Here is a 16,202-nt window from a genome sequence, read left to right as displayed (position 1 = left end):
ATTAAGTTCTCATCACGCATATCATTCACATCTCCCTTTACAGGTGAGGAAGTGGAGGCAGAAGTGAGCTGGAGTCTGCACCTGGCAGTTGGGCTTTAGAGTCTGTGCATATCTTCCTGCAAAGGGTTATTTCAGTGCAGGACATGAGGAAGCCACCCAGAGGCCCCCACCAATCCCCCTTCCTGGCAGAACCAGAGGCAGGGGGACCTGAGGCAGACCTCTGCCAGGAGGAGGCAGAGCCAGTCATCTTGACCTTGATTTCACCAATTTGTTACAAACAGGCCATTTGCCATGAATTCCTCAGGTGGTGCTGGGTCCAGGAAGAATCTCTCTGGGGTGGTGGTGGTGGTGGTGGTGGTGGTGGTGGCTGTGTTCCCGGGGGGGCACTTCTGCTGTGTGGCCAGGATTCCCAGAGCACTAGCTGGCTGGCTGGATTTCAAGATAGCAATAGGGGCTGTAATTTTTTTTTAAGTGAAAAATAAAAGTTTTGTTGAGAACTTGCCTTGGAAAAACTCCCAAGTATAAATTTACTTAGTCTTATATATAACAAAATTTATGTTTTAATTAAAACTCTGCATTAATTTTTTCCTCCCAGTTTTATTGAGGTATAATTGACAAAATTGTAATATATTTAAAGTGTACACCATGATGATCCAATACACGTATACATTATGGAAGGATTTCCATAATCAAGTTAATTTCCACATCCATCAACTCATAGAGTTGCCTTGTATTTTGTGGCTTCTTTTTCCCTTTCCTTTCCTTTCCTTTCCTTTCCTTTCCTTTCCTTTCCTTTCCTTTCCTTTCCTTTCCTTTCCTTTCCTCTTTCTTTCCTTTCCTCTTTCTTTCTTTCTCTTCTTTCTTTCTTTCTTTCTTTCTTTCTTTCTTTCTTTCTTTCTTTCTTTCTTTCTTTCTTTCTTTCTTTCTTTCTTTCTTTGATGTTTAAGATCTACTCTCTTAGCAAATTTCAAGTATACAATGCAGAATTATTAACTACAATCACCATGCTGTACTTTGGATTCCCAGAACGTATTTGTCTTACAACTGAATGTTGGTGCCCTTAGACCACCAGCTTTCCCAGGGCCCCTTCCTCTGATCCCTGGCAACCAGCATTCTACTCTTTGTTTCTGGGAGGTGGACTTTTTCTGTTTGTTTTTTAAGATCCTACTATTTTCTCTACCCTCTGTGGATAAATTCCCCTCTGGGCCTGAGACCTTGACATTCCCCGGGCAGGATGTGCTGTGCTTCACTTCCTGCCTCCTGGAAACGAGGGACTGTGCAAATCCTTTGACTTGTGCCTTTATTTCTTGACTGTCAAGGTGAGACTGTTTTGGGGAAGGCAGCTGTTCTGAGTCTTAACACTCTCTGACGTTTGGAGGCCGGACCTCTCATGGGCCACCCTTCTACCTTACTTGAAGACAATTGGAGTTTTGATGTGCCCAATTATTTAGCCTTTCCCCAGAGAAAACCAATTCATCTTTCACTTACTGCAAACAATGCTAGATTTCCCCCCTCACTGTTTGTTTTTATGTGAAATATATCTTTACTTTTATCATATCTTGCATGGTGGTCTAAATTCCTGCTTGGCTCACTTCTTGAGATTCATTTCTTTTAGGTGAAGACCCACCTCTTCGTAACACATCATCTAGCATGCAGATACCTTGAGGATGAAGCAGGACAGGACACATTAACCAGGCAGTGGGAATTAGCTTACCAGTGATCAGAAAGCCAGTTGCTAGGATTTATTTGAAAGAATGATAATCAGGTGGGATCTATTTTGATGAGGACAAAGGAGAACAGTGCTTCTCTGTATTCATTTCAGAGGGAGGGTAGCTGTCTTTTCTGTGCTCTAAAAATGACGGATTTTTCCCCTTTTCTAAAACCTGGTGGAAGTGAGGTCTAAAGAATCAGAGCTAACTTCTTTCACCTTCATGCAAAAGTATTAATAGAACCCAATCTGTCAGTTCTCATATATAGGAATAAATCCCAGTTAAGTAGCATTAATTCTGTATTATGTGCAAACAAGGACAACCACCTCATCCTGGTTTGCCTAAGACTGTCCTAGTTTTTTACTTTTATTTTTAAGATTTATTTATTTATTTGAGAGAGGGGGAGGCACAGAGGGAGACAGAGTGAGAGAGAGAATAGCAAGCAGACTCCCTGATGAACTCAGATCCTGATATAGGGCTCGATCTCATGACCCTTCAGTTGTGACCTGAGCTGAAGTCAAGAATTGCATGCTTGCCTGATTGAGCCACCCAAGTGTCCCAGAGATTGTCCTAGTTTTATTCTTTTTAACTTAAATTCAGTTAGCCAACATGTAGTACATCATTAGTTTCAGATGTAGCGTTCAATAATTCATCAGTTGTGTATAACACCTAGTGCTCATCATCATGTACCCTCCTCCGTAATACCCATCACCCTATTACCCCATCCTCCCCTCCTCCCCTCCAGCAACCCTCAGTTTGTTTCCTGTAATTAAGAGTCTTATGGTTTTTATCCCTTTCTGATGATTTCCCATTCAGTTTTCCCTTCCTTCCCCTATGATCCTCTGGGACTATATGATAATTGCCTTTCTGTGATTGACTTATTTTGCTCAGCATAATACTCTCCGGGTTTATCCATGTCAATGTAAATGGTAAGTATTCATCCTTTCTGAAGCAATACTCCATTGTATATGTATACCACACCTTCTTTATCCATTCATCTGTTGATGGACATCTGGGCTCTTTCCACAGTTTGGCTGTTGTGGACATTGCTGCTATGAACATTGGAGTGCCCATTTGGATCAATACATTTATATCATTGGGGTAAATACTTAGCAGTGCAATTGCTGGGTTGTAGGGTAGCTCTATTTTTAACTTCTTGAGGAACCTCCACACTGTTTTCCAGAATGGCTGTACCAGTTTGTATTCCCACCAACAGTGCAAGAGGGTTCCCCTTTCTCTGCATTCTTGCCAACATTTGTTGTTTCCTGTCTTGTTAATTTTAGCCATTCTCACTGGTGTGAGTTGGATCTCATGGTTTTGATTTGTATTTCCCTGATACCAAGTGATGTGGAGCATTTTTTCATGTGTTTGTAGGCCATTTGTATGTCTTCTTTGGAGAAGTGTCTGTTCATGGCTTCTTTCCATTTCTTAACTGGATTATTTTTTTTTTTATGTGTGTGTGTGTGTTTAGTTTGATAAGTTCTTCATAGATCTTAGATACTAGCCCTTTTCTGATATATCATTTATTAAATATCTCTCTCATCCTATAGGCTGCCTTTTGGCTTTGCTGACTAGTTCCTCTGCTGTGCAGAAGATTTTATCTTGATAAAGTTCCAATAGTTCATTTTTGCTTTTGTTTCCCTTGCGTTTGGAGATGTGTCTAGCAAGAAGTTGCTGCAGCTGAGGTTGAAGAGGTTGCTGCCCATGTTCTCCTCTAGGATTTTGATGGATTCTTGTCTCACATTTAGGTCTTTCATCCATTTTGAGTTTATTTCTGTGTGTATGGTGTAAGAGAGTGGTCTAGTTCATTTTTTGCATGTGACTGTCCAATTTTCCCAACACCATTTATTGAAGAGACTGTCCTTTTTCCATTGGATATTCTTTCCTGCTCTGCCCATAGAGTTGAGGATCCACTTTTGGGTTCTCTATTCTGTTCCATTGATTTATGTGTCTGTTTTTGTGCCACTGCCATACTGTCTTGATGATTTCAGCTTTGTAATATAGCTTGAATTCCAGCATTGTGATACCACCAGCTTTGGTTTTCTTTTTCAACATTCCTTTGGCTATCCAGGGTCTTTTCTGGTTTCATACACATTTTGGGATTATTTATTCCAGCTCTGTGAATAATGTTAATGGTATTTTGATAGGGATTACATTGAATGTATAAATTGCTCTGGGTAGCATAGACATTTTCACAATATTTATTCTTCCAATCCATGAGCATTGGATGTTTTTCCATTTCTTTGTGTCTTCCTCAATTTCTTTCATAAGTGTTCTGTAGTTTTTAGAGTACAGATCCCTTACCTCTTTGGTTAGGTATCTTATAGTTTTTGGTGAAATTGTAAATGAGATTAATTCCTTGATTTCGCTTTCTTTTGTCTCATTGTTAGTGCATAGAATTGCAACTACAATTTTGGGATTTTATATCCCACCAGATTACTGAATTCCTATATGAATTTTAGCAATTTTGGGGTGGAGTCTTTGGGTTTTCCACATAGAATATCATGTCATCTTTGAAGAGTGAGAGTTTGACTTCTTTGCCAATTTGAATGCCTTTTATTTCTTTTTATTGTCTGATTGCTGGGGCTAGGACTTCTGTGCTGTTGAACAATAGTGGTGGTGGTTGTTCACTGTCCCTGTCGTGTTCCTGACAGGGGAAAAGCTCTCAGTTTTTCCCCACTGAAGATGATATTTGCTGTGGGCTTTTCGTACATGGCTCTTATGATATTGAAGTATGTTCCCTCTTGCACTGTTGGTGGGAATACAAACTGGTACAGCCATTCTGGAAAACAGTGTGGAGGTTCCTCAAGAAGTTAAAAATAGAACTACCCTACAACCCAGCAATCACTGTGGAGAGTTTTAATCAAGAAAGCATGATGTATTTTGTCAAAGGCTTTTTCTGCATCAATTGAAAAGATCATATAGTTCTTTTCCTTTATTTTATTAATGTAATGTATCACATTGATTGATTTACAAATGTTGAACAATACTTGCATCCCAGGGGTAAATACCACTTGGTAGTGGTGAATAATCCTTTTAATTACTGTTGGATCCTATTGGCTAGTATCTTGGTGAGAATTTTGGCATCCATGTTCATCAGGGATATTGGTCTGTAATTCTCCTTTTTGGTGGGGTCTTTGTCTGGTTTTGGGATCAAGGTAATCCTGGCCTAGTAGAAAGAGTTTGGAAGTGTTCCTTCCATTTCTATTTTTGAAACTGCTTCAGAAGAATAGGTATCAATTCTTCTTTAAATGTTTGGTTGAATTCCCTTGTAAGCAATCCAGGTCTGGATTCTTGTTTATTGGAAGATTTTTGATGACTGCTTCAATTTCCTTACTGGTTATGGGTCTGTTCAGATTTTCTGTTTCTTTCTGTTTCAGTTTTGGTAGTCTATAAGTTTCCAGGAATGCATCCATTTCTTCTTCTTACCTAATTTGTTGGCCTATAGTTGCTCATAATATGCTCTTAAAATTGGTTGTATTTCCTTGGTGTTGGTCATGATCTCTCTTCTTTCATTCATGATTTTATTAATTTGTGTTCTTTCTCTTTTATTTTTATAAGTCTGGCTAGGGGTTTATTGAACTTATTAATTCTTTCAAAGAACCAGCTTCTAGTTTCATTAATCTTTTCTACTGGTCTTTTGGTTTCTATTTCATTGATTTCTGCTCTAATCTTTATTATTTCTGTTCTCCTCCTGTGTTTAGGCTTTATTTTCTGTCTTTCTCCAGCTCCTTTAGGTGTAAGGTTAGCTTGTGTATTTGAGACTTTTCTAATTATTTGAGAAAGGCTTGTATTGCTATGTATTTCCCTCTTAGGACCACCTTTGCTGCATCCCAAAGGTTTTGAACAGCTGTGTGTTTTCATTTTCATTCATTTCTATGAATTTTTAAAAATTCTTCTTTAATTTCTTAGTTGACCCATTCATTCTTCATAGGATCCTCTTTAACCTCCAATTGTTTGCAGTCCTTTCAAATTTCCTCTTGTGATTAGTTCAAGTTTCAAAGCATCGTGACCTGAAAATATGCAGGGTATAATCCCAATCTTTTGGTACTGATTGAGACCTTATTTGTGACCCAGTATGTGATATATTCTGGAAAATGTTCCATGTGCACTTGAGAAGAATGTGTGTTTTTTTGCTTTAGGTTGGAATGCTCTGTATATATCTGTGAATTTCATCTGATCTGTTGTATCTTTCAAAGAACTTGTTTCCTTATTGATCTTCTGCTTAGATGATCTGTCCATTGCTGTGAGTGGGATGTTAAAGCCCTCTATTATTATTGTATTATTATCAATGTGTTTCTTTAATTTTGTTATTAATTGGTTTATATAATTGGCTGCTCCCAAGTTAGGAGCTTAACTATTTATAATTGTTAGATCTTCTTGTTGGATAGATCCTTTAAGTATGACATAGTGTCCTTCTTCATCTCTTATTAAAGTCTTTGGTTTAAAATCTAATTTGTCTGATATGAGGATTGCTACCCCAGCTTTCTTTTGTTGTCCATTAGTATAATGAATGGACATTATAATGGACATTATACTCCATCCCCTCACTTTCAATCTGGAGGTGTCTTTGGGTCTAAAATGAGTCTCTTATAGACAGCATAACAGTGGGTCTTGCTTTTTTAGCCAATCTGATACCCTGTGTCTTTTGATTAGGCATTTAGCCTGTTTACATCAGAATAACTATTGAAAGATAGGAATTTGGTACCATTGTATTACCTATAAAATCAATGTTTCTGTATATTATCTCTGTTTCTTTCTGGTCTATGTTACTTTTGGGCTCCCTCTTTGTTTACAGGATCCCCTTTAATATTTCTTGTAGGGTGGTTCAGTGATCACAAATTCTTTTAATTTCTCTCTGTCCTGGGAACTCTTTATCTAATCTTCCATTCTGAATGAAAGTCTTGCTGGGTAAAGTATTCTTGGCTACATGTTTTTCTAATTTAGTACCCTGAATATATCATGCAGCCCTTTCTGGCCTGCCAGGTCTCTGTGGATAGGTGTGCTGCCAGTCTAATATTCCAGTAAGGATCTCTTGTCTTGGGCTGCTTTTAGGACTTTCTCTTTGTCTCTGAAATTTGCAAGCTTCACTATTATATGTCAGGGTGTTGATCTATTTTTATTGATTTTGAGGGGGGTTTTCTGTGCCTCCGGGACTTGAATGCCTGTTTCCTTCCCCAGATTAGGGAAGTTCTTAGCTATGATCTGCTCAAATATACCTTTTGTCTGTTTATCTGTCTGTCTCCCTTTCTTTCTACTTCCTCTGGGAACCCAGTACTTCTAATACTGTTTCACTTTATGGTATCACTGTTTTTTCGAAGTGTCCCCTCATGGTCCATTAGTTGTTTTTCTCTCTTTTCATCAGCTTCCTTTCTTTCTATCATTTTGTCTTCTATGTTAGTGACTCTTCTGCTTCATTTACCCTAGCTGTTAGAGTATCCATTTTAGACTACATCTCAGTTAAAGCATTTTTAACTTAAGCCTGATTAGATTTTATGTCTACACTAAGAGATTCTCTAGTGTCTTTTGTCCTTTTTTCAAGCCCAGCTAGTAATTTTATAGTTGCTACTCTGAATTCAATTTCTGACATTTTACTTGTATCTTTATCAATTAGATCCATGGTGGAGAGTATTACCTCTGGTTCTTTCTTTTGAATTTCTTTTGAATTAGATCTATGGTGGAGAGTATTACCTCTGGTTCTTTCTTTTGAATTTCTCCTTCTAGTCATTTTGTCTGGAGAAGAATAGATGAATGAGAATAAAATAAAAAATATCAATCCCAACCCAAGTGAAATATATACCAGACAAATCCAAAGAGGTCAGAAACCAAAAAAGAAAAGATAAAAAAAAAGGAAAAAAGAGAGAATGTAATCTCACAGGTGGACAGAACAGGGTGATCCACTTAGTCCTGGCTGTATTTTGGTCTGTTTGTTAGAAGACACTAAGTCCCAAAGTTGTAAAGAAAAAACTTATATACAAAAAAAATTTGAATACTGTGAAAGGAAGCCACTGTGAAAATATATCTCTACAATTTAAGGGTAAAACTGAAAATTAAAAAAAGACTTAAAAACAGAATTGATAAAATAAACTAGATGAAAAGGAAAAAAGAAGAAAGAAAAAGAAAATTTTAAAATGAAAGGCTATAAAGACTCATAAAAAAAGAAACCCTTGAGTTCTATATACTATTTTCCCCTAGCTCTGGAGATTTGCAGTCCTGTGTGCTCCATAAACTTGGTAATCACCTGATGTTCCTGCTGGTCTTCTTGGGGAGGGCCCTGCTGCACTGATTCTCAGGTCTCTTTGCCCTGGTGGTGTAGCACCACCCCTTGCCAGGGGGCCCGGCTCAGTGGAAGCTGCTTCAGAATGCTCTGTGGCTTTTGTTTCCTCAAGGCTTTTCCTGTTGCTTTAGAGGATGAAAGAAAAGTAAAAATGTCCAAATCTCCAGCCCTGGAGCTGAATGATCACTGCCCCTACTCTTCAGTAACCCTCAGGGAAAAGCAGTCTACAAACTCCTGCAGTGCACACCTGCACCGATCCTCCCAGGGGAGGGAGGGGGTCTCACCATGGCCTGCGCTTGCTGAGCCCCTGCTAGAAGACTGGTGGCCCTATCATGCTGTGGTTCCTGGTTTATGGCACTGCAGCTGAGAGCCCACTCCTGGGCTCACCGATTGCAGCCAGCTTCCCTGCTCTGATGTTTGGGAGCTCTGCTGACTCAGATACCCCTGGTCTTTCTGTGACCTCAAGAATCCTGAGACCACACTGTCCCACCTAGGATTCTGCCTCCACTTTGCAACCTGAGCACCTTTCAGGCAAGGAAGTCCCACACCAGAGGCAAGTCTTGGATTTGGAATTAAACACTTCTGGTCTGTGGGGTCTTGATGCCTACCCCCTGCCTTCAAAGTTAGTATTTCTCCACTACTTGTTTACTTTCCCCTTCTAATTCCTAGTTCTTTCCCTTTTTTCTTCTGCCCAGATTTCACATTACTCAGAGACATTTTCTAGTCCTTGCTAATGCTAGTCAGTGCTCAAAATATCATTGATCCTTGTTCTCAGTGGTGCCCAATAGAAGTTTCTATGATGATGGAAATGTTCTGTATTTGCACTATTCAATATGGTAGCCATTTTTTATCAATGGCTCTTGAGCACTTGAAATGTCACTAGTGCATCTGAGAAGCTAAATTTTAATTTGATTTAAATTTTGATAGCCATCTGTGGCAAGCTACCACAGTAAATAACACAGTAAATCTAGCTCATTGGTTTTTTTACTTGAAAATGTGAGTATCCATCACTGAAATCAAGTTGGGTTTATCAACTATAAGCTTGAGTAGGTTTATCATTTGTTTATCTACCTTACATGTTTATTGTCTCATTAATTTTTCTTCTTTGTTCTCATCACAATTTGGGTGACTTGGAGATTTTGTTTTCTTCCAGGTTCAGCGAAATGAGGACAAATCTACCACCTTGAAACTGGCTGATTTTGGCCTTGCAAAGCATGTGGTGAGACCTATATTTACTGTGTGTGGGACTCCAACTTATGTAGCTCCTGAAATTCTTTCTGAGAAAGGTACGTAGTATACATTGCTCCATGGGACTCTGGCTCATTTACTAACAAATATCTTATTTTTAATATTTAATGTTTTGTATTTTTCAGTGTGGAGCAATAAAAAGTCTCAGATTTGGCACTAGGCTTGCAGTTGGATTTTAATGGGAATATTTGAAGCAGATCTTGACCAAAGCATGTGGACTTTTTCCTCATCTGGGCTGCTTATAGAGGAAGGATGGGAGTGTGTGTGTGTGTGTGTGTGTGTGTGTGCGCGCGCGCAGGACAGTGAGATAAAAGATGATGGAGAATTAGCCAGGGAACTCAAGCAAGCAAGGCCATTTGTGCCACTGAGCCAAGGCTACCTCTAATGGGAGAAATTTGAAGCAGTTCTTATGGTAATTTACTTAAAAATACCTCCACCAACTTTGCATTTTGAGGAAGAAGGTGTCTCATTTAAACACCATGAGTAATATTTATTACCACTTTGCATATTGTATAAGGATCCAATGGATTGTTTTTGTTTATTTTTAAAATGATTTTATTTATTTATTTATTCATAAAAAACACACAGAGAGAGGCAGAGACATAGGCAAAGGGAGAAGCAGACTTCCTATACAGAGCCTGATATGGGACTCGATCCCAGGACCCCAGGATCATGACCTGAGCCAAAGGCAGATGCTCAATAACTGAGCCACCCAGGTGCCCCCCTAATGGACTGTTTTAGTGACACATTTTGTAAAGTACATAAAACGGAAACTATTATTATTATTACATGGCTCCAAATATATGAATGATTGCTTAGTCACAGTGCCACTTTGGGAGAAATCAGTTTAGGCACCATATGTAAAATGGGATAGTTCTGGATGGGTTGTGGGGCTGGTGGGGAGAAGGGAGGGAGTTTCCCAGCAGTAGGAGCATCAGGGAAGGTAAGATGGGGAGATGGGAATTTGCCTGGAGGTTGGGGGTAGAGCCATTGAGAAGACTGGTCTCAGTGTTGCAGAGGGAAATTTAGTTGGCTGACTAGGTTGAGTCTGGATTCCCTACACCTGAGGAGGCTGAGCAGAGGAATTTGGATTCAGTGTGGACTGGGTAAGAGAAGAAGGAAAGCAAATAGTCTATCTGAATGCTGAGGGAAACCACAGCATTGGTGCTAATACCAATTATGCTAAGGTGTCAGAAAGCTCTTTTGGTAGATGGGGTGGGTGGCTTAAAATTTTAAACACCCTGATTTGGTAGAGATATGAGGATGGACCCACAGAGTTGTCCAGATGGCAGGGAGATGAAGCCCTGTGCTGAGCATGTGCTTGTGAGATGCCTCAACTCAGAAATGGCAGCCCAGGTGGGTGAGATAATGAGCTCCTAGTGACGCAGCAGGGCAGCCAGGGACAGACTCTGGAGGGAGGTCCACAGTTGGGGGATGAGAGAAGGAAGGATGGGTTAGCAGGGGACAAGTCAGCAGGGGCAGAAAGAAGACAAGGAAAATACGGTGTCATAAAAGTCAAGGGGCAAATATCAAGATGGGAAGCCCAGCTAAGCCAGACCCTCTCGAGAGTGAACGGTAGTATAGCACTGGAAAGAGGTCAGCAATGATGTGTTTGTAATATTTTTCTGCTAACTTGACAGCATTGCTCTGGGGCTTAATGATGAATATCTAACTTCCGTATTGCAGCTGCTGAGTGGTTTCCTTTTCTGAAGGTAAAAAGTTACAATGTGTTTGAAGATGTCTATATTGCTGCTGTAGGGTTTTGTGAGGATGACTGGGCAGTATGTATCAAAGGCCTTTACTGCATTTAATTTCTGAAAAATCGTTTCAAGAATATAGTCAGAGACATCACAAATATTTAACAGATAAGGGTGTTCATCATAGAATTACAGTATGAAGAGTTAGGAAACACATTATAACACAGAGGATTCATCTATAAAGGGAATACTGACAGCTATTAGAAATCATATTTTTAAAGAATTTTTATACTCTTATAGGAAATTTTTATGTAGGAAATGCTATACTATATTAAGTGAGTAAAATGTCCAATGTGATCCTAATTTTGTTACAGGAAGTATAAAAGTGTGTGTGTGTGTGTGTGTGTGTGTGTGTGTGTTTATGTGCTCATGGGGGATATAGCTAGTAATGTCAGTCTTTTTATAATCATAGGAGAGAGCCAGTAAAAATATTTTTTAAATGTGAGAAGACAATGAATGAATAGGATGGAGAGGCTGCTAATGTAGATCAGGGTTCCTTGAACACTCTCTGGTGAAGTTTTTAAAATTTCTAATATAGTGCAGACACACACAAAACTCTATCACACATGACTGGGTCACTCACCGTTCCTGCCACGTGTGACTTACCATATATGTTCGATGACCCCTGAACTCTGATGTATTCTGTGTTCAGCGAGATGTGTCCTTGATCATGCAGCTGGCGGTCATGGCCATGCCAAATTGCTATGAATTTCCAAATATTTACTTTCAGATTCTATGCTTATTTTATCCCAGACCAGTGATAAAGGATTACAAACTGGCAGTTGTCGGAGGACCAGACTTCAAGCAACACTGCTGTGGGCCCCATGTTTGTGGGTGTTGGGAGCAAAGCCCACCCATGTGTTTGGAAGTGGCTCGTGCTTACTGAAAACTGTGGTCCTCTGTGACCTAGAACTACAACCCCCTACATTTGTCTCCTTCCATCTGATCCAGCCTGGACTCAGTTTCGTTTGTGTCTCTGCATGTCATACAGGTTATGGGCTGGAAGTGGATATGTGGGCTGCAGGCGTGATCCTGTATATCCTACTGTGTGGCTTCCCCCCCTTCCGCAGCCCAGAGAGGGACCAGGATGAGCTCTTTAACATCATCCAGCTGGGTCACTTCGAATTCCTGGCCCCTTACTGGGACAATATTTCTGACGGTGAGATGGGCTTCCCCAAGCTGGAGACGAGGGGATGATAGAGCTGGAGCCCATCCTGGGTTCTGATGGCAAAGTGGGTTTTAGGTCAGCTGTGTGATAAGACGTGCAGGGGGCCCACCTCAGAACTGGGCATGGAGGTGGGCTGTCCACTTGGGCTTCATCCTTTGTTAACTGTGAGCCTCATGTAGGTTTATTTGCATAGCACACTGGGAAACATGACTTGCTTTAGATTAAATGAAAAGGTCTGACCGCTGGTTGCAGTCATTAGATACTTTTCCTTAAGGCAATTAAGGGAGTTCAGACCTGAAGAATATCAGAAATATAAACCTTCATTTGGAAAGATCACAGTCATCATGTATGTAGAAGTACTGTGAATTGAAAAGACGGGGAATGCATACCTTACTCATGAACAGCCAGGGGTTGTGTAGAGGTATGTCTGGAGCCCAGAGGCTCTGGAAGGTAGGGGGTGAAGATATTAGTTATTTTCATTGGAGCAGAGGCATGTGGGGTCTTCCTCCTTTTTATACCTTTCAAATGCAATCTTTCCTCCCTTTGCTACTGATTTGATGCTACCACCCACTGCCCTTGTAAAATTGGGAACTAGATATTCTGGGGTTTTGAGACTTTGAGTCTTCAGCTTGAAAAGTAGAATAGGAGTGATAACTTTATTTTCTCCCATTTTCCCCTAACCATATCATCTAAGATTAGTTGTCAAACTACCTTCATCCCCAGCCTCAGTCTCCTTACTTGGGGTTGGGAGGTGAGGGTAGGAGAAAGCTTCATTTTTCCCCCCTTAAATAAGGTAGAGAGAGGAGTGGTGTGATACAGGTAGAGTGAGAGTCTTGAGCTGATCAAGCCAATGGTGACTTGGGAATTGAAAGTTTGAAAATCATTTTAGAAAGCTCTGTGCATCATTGCCCTTAGATTTGGGTATGGTGGCCCCTGCCCTGAGCCCCATGCATTACAGGGCCCTGTTTGGTCACACCTACCCCACAGAGTGAGGAGACTCTCGGGCCAAGGAGAGGTGCCCTCCAGAACCCAGCTCCCCCCTTCTAGATCACTTCAGCAAAACCCCAAAGGTGCAGGCCCATTTCTAAGACTGGGGAGACCTCCTTTCCTAGACACTTCCCGTTGGGCCCTAAGGTAGCCAAGGAGCTTCTCTTCAGAGGGGTAGAGAGAGCTTGGACATGTTTGTGGGGTGTCTAGTCGTCCACACATGTACATGTGAGTCTGAAAATTCCCAGTGTAAACCTGACATGCTCCCCGCTGGGTCTTTTGAGGATCTTGATGGAGTGAGGCTGGTCAGGGTGGGCGCCAGCACCTTTTGTGGGCAGAACTCACCCAACTTGAAGTGGGCAGGGGTAGGAGAAATCCTGTGGCTTCCATGCTCAAGAGGTGGCTGGGCAGTGGTGTAGAGGTGGGGCTGATTGGTGGGTGAGCAGCTGATCTTGAGCAAGAGTCATCCCCCAATCAAGGTGGAGAAAAGTGAGTGCTTTTGTTCTCACGTGATTGAAAAGGAGGCTCAGGGAGCTGGCCACGGAGAGCCAGCAAGCACAGAGAAATCTTTTCTCTTCCTCCCCTGCCACCTGGCCCACCAGTTGCCACCCCATCTCTCTAGAATCACTCACGATCTTGGGCAGGAAATGAAATTCATTTTGAATTTGTGCTATTTTTTACTTAGGTTTCTTTCACATGTTTCTCAATTTTGTCAGTGTGAAGGCATATTTACCAACTTAGGGAGGGGATTGAACAGATTTTATTTAACAGCCTGATGATCGATTTCAAAATTTAAGATCTGTAGGCAGACGGCATGTGGCCTCCATTTGTTCTCCTGCATGAGGCTGTGGGTGTCAGGGGCGGGCCTGGGCCCGTGACTCTAGAAATGAACGGAGACATCCTCTAGACCTGAGCTGTCCCAATGCAGTAACCCGTGGCCGCTCTTGGGTCTTGCAATTTAAACGTAAACTAGTTGAAAGTAAATGCAATACAAATCCCGTTCCTCAGTCTCAGTGGCCGTATTTCAGAGGCTCATTGGGCAGTACAGATACAGATGTGGAGGGTCCCCAGCATCGCAGATAGGTCTGTGGGACAGCGTGGCTCCGGTGTAGCCCGTGGTGCTCACACGGAGGTTTGTGTTGTCATTTCATGCATGGGGATTGGGGCGGGGCAAATTCAGAGCCACCTGCATTCATTTCGTTTCCTCTTCTTTCTTGCACTCTAACAGCTGCCAAAGATTTGGTGAGCCGGTTGCTGGTGGTGGACCCCAAGAAGCGCTACACCGCTCACCAGGTCCTCCAGCACCCCTGGATTGAAACTGCAGGAAAGACAAGCATGGTGAACCTACAAAAGGAGATGCCCTCCAGCAATGAGGGCCACGTCCGGAGCCAGCACAAGCGGCCTGCAGAGCAAGCCTTGTAGCCACCACCTCGGGTACCTATGCAGCCCCCTTCTTCCCCACAGATGGTGAACAAGACAGAAATCCAGGAGACAGACAAGGAGGAGGGCTTCGGCACATAATTGGAGAATCAGGGGAAGGCGAGAGATGCTTAGGATATTTTAAAAGCATATTTTAAAAAATAAACTTGAGTCTTAATGTTAAATGTTGTAACATATTTTTAGATTTGTATATTTGAAGACTTTAATACCTTTTTTTGGGGGGGCAGGGCAGTCAGTGAGGACTTTTTGGTAATAATGCTGGGTTTTGCTTCTTCCTCATAATCAAGTTCATGGTGTACTACACGAGTGGTGCTTACCAGGATCTGAACTCCCCCTGTGAGATTAACAAAGTGAATTGTGGTCTTTCTGTACTAATAAAACATGCTCTGATGAACAGAAGTGGGCTGTATTCTGATGACTTCTTAATGCTGGTGTTGGGAGCCAGGGAGGTATAGTTTAGACACGCTTCTTCCTAGAACGAATATGACCACGTATAAATGTCATGCTGAACACTTAATGAACTGGCAGGACCCGTTTATTTGGGATGTGCTGGTCTTGCTGTCCAGCATTTACTGAAAATCCATTCTGGTGCAGTTGGGAAAATGGAAAGAAGAAGTTAGTGATGTATTCTTGCCCCTACAGTACCCCTCTCTACTGTTTATCAGCCGATTATCTCTGAGCCGGAGTCATCTCCACATGAAGTTAGGCACTCAGGCTGTGGCTGTGTTAACATTTTCAGATTTCCAGGGAGCCATTTAGTGCATTGATATGTCAGCAATGCGGTAAGTGGATTACACTCAGGCTCTAAGTTGCTTAGAGAATTCAGGCACGTTCCTACCTGCAGGGCAGACACACAGAGGGCTCAGGATGCATGTTCTCTGATTCATTCCAGATTTCTGTATGGAAATGTTGGTCTTTTCAGATATTCGGGGGTATGCATGAGCTGAAAGCAAAACAGAATCCTGATATTTCCCAAAGTGACCTTTCTGGGTTATATATGCAATCCAGCCAGTGGGACACAGCCAGTCCTCAAGTGTGGGCTTCTCACCCTGCCTCCTCCTCCCTAATGCTGTTCGAGTCATCTGGGTGGAGGAGCACATCAGGACACTGGGAACAGTGAGAGTGTTTAGGGTAGGGAATCCCTTAAATGGGTGTTGGAATGTGCAAAAGTGCACTGGAGTTTCTGAAGTAATCTAGCAACAGTAACTGCAGGAAATGGCTTCCAATCCTAGGTGGGGAGCCAAAGGAAGAGGCTGGAAGTTTGGAGGAAAAACCCTTTGTAGTGGATGCTGAAGGTACTACCCTGATTCCCCCTTGAAGACTAAAGGAATAGGTTGCAGGGCTGGCAGCTCTCAGCAGTAACTATGGGCATCACTGTCAGCTGAAAGAGTCGCCTCACCCAGGATCACACCTCCCTCCTGGGGCAAGCTGTGCTCAGTGACTGGTCCACACAGGGAAGGAAAGCTTAGCGTCCTTACCCTCAATGGGGCTAACGCTGAAGGGCCATCCAGCCTTAGTTAGCATCGCAGCATCTGCCTTGCCTGGTCTTGCTTCTTTCTGTTCTCAGAGGTGACCAGCTTGAGACCACTCCCTAATAAAACTTCTGCATGCTAATC

General features: G+C 41.8%; 1 protein-coding gene across 1 annotated transcript in view; it reads left to right on the top strand.

Annotated features, from left to right (window-relative positions):
* Positions 1–14,980, top strand: part of DCLK3 (doublecortin like kinase 3) — a 49,212-nt gene extending 34,232 nt beyond the window's left edge. Inside the window, 3 exon segments of the mRNA XM_041733582.1 lie at positions 9,140–9,272; positions 11,983–12,150; positions 14,375–14,980. Of these exon segments, the coding sequence (XP_041589516.1) occupies positions 9,140–9,272; positions 11,983–12,150; positions 14,375–14,568 (495 nt within the window). The 3' untranslated portion in view covers positions 14,569–14,980.
* Positions 14,981–16,202: the final 1,222 nt, after the last annotated feature.

Source organism: Vulpes lagopus, chromosome 19 (assembly GCF_018345385.1).
Source record: "Vulpes lagopus strain Blue_001 chromosome 19, ASM1834538v1, whole genome shotgun sequence".
NCBI classification, from domain to species: domain Eukaryota; kingdom Metazoa; phylum Chordata; class Mammalia; order Carnivora; family Canidae; genus Vulpes; species Vulpes lagopus.
This window is presented reverse-complemented; position numbering and strand designations above follow the sequence as displayed.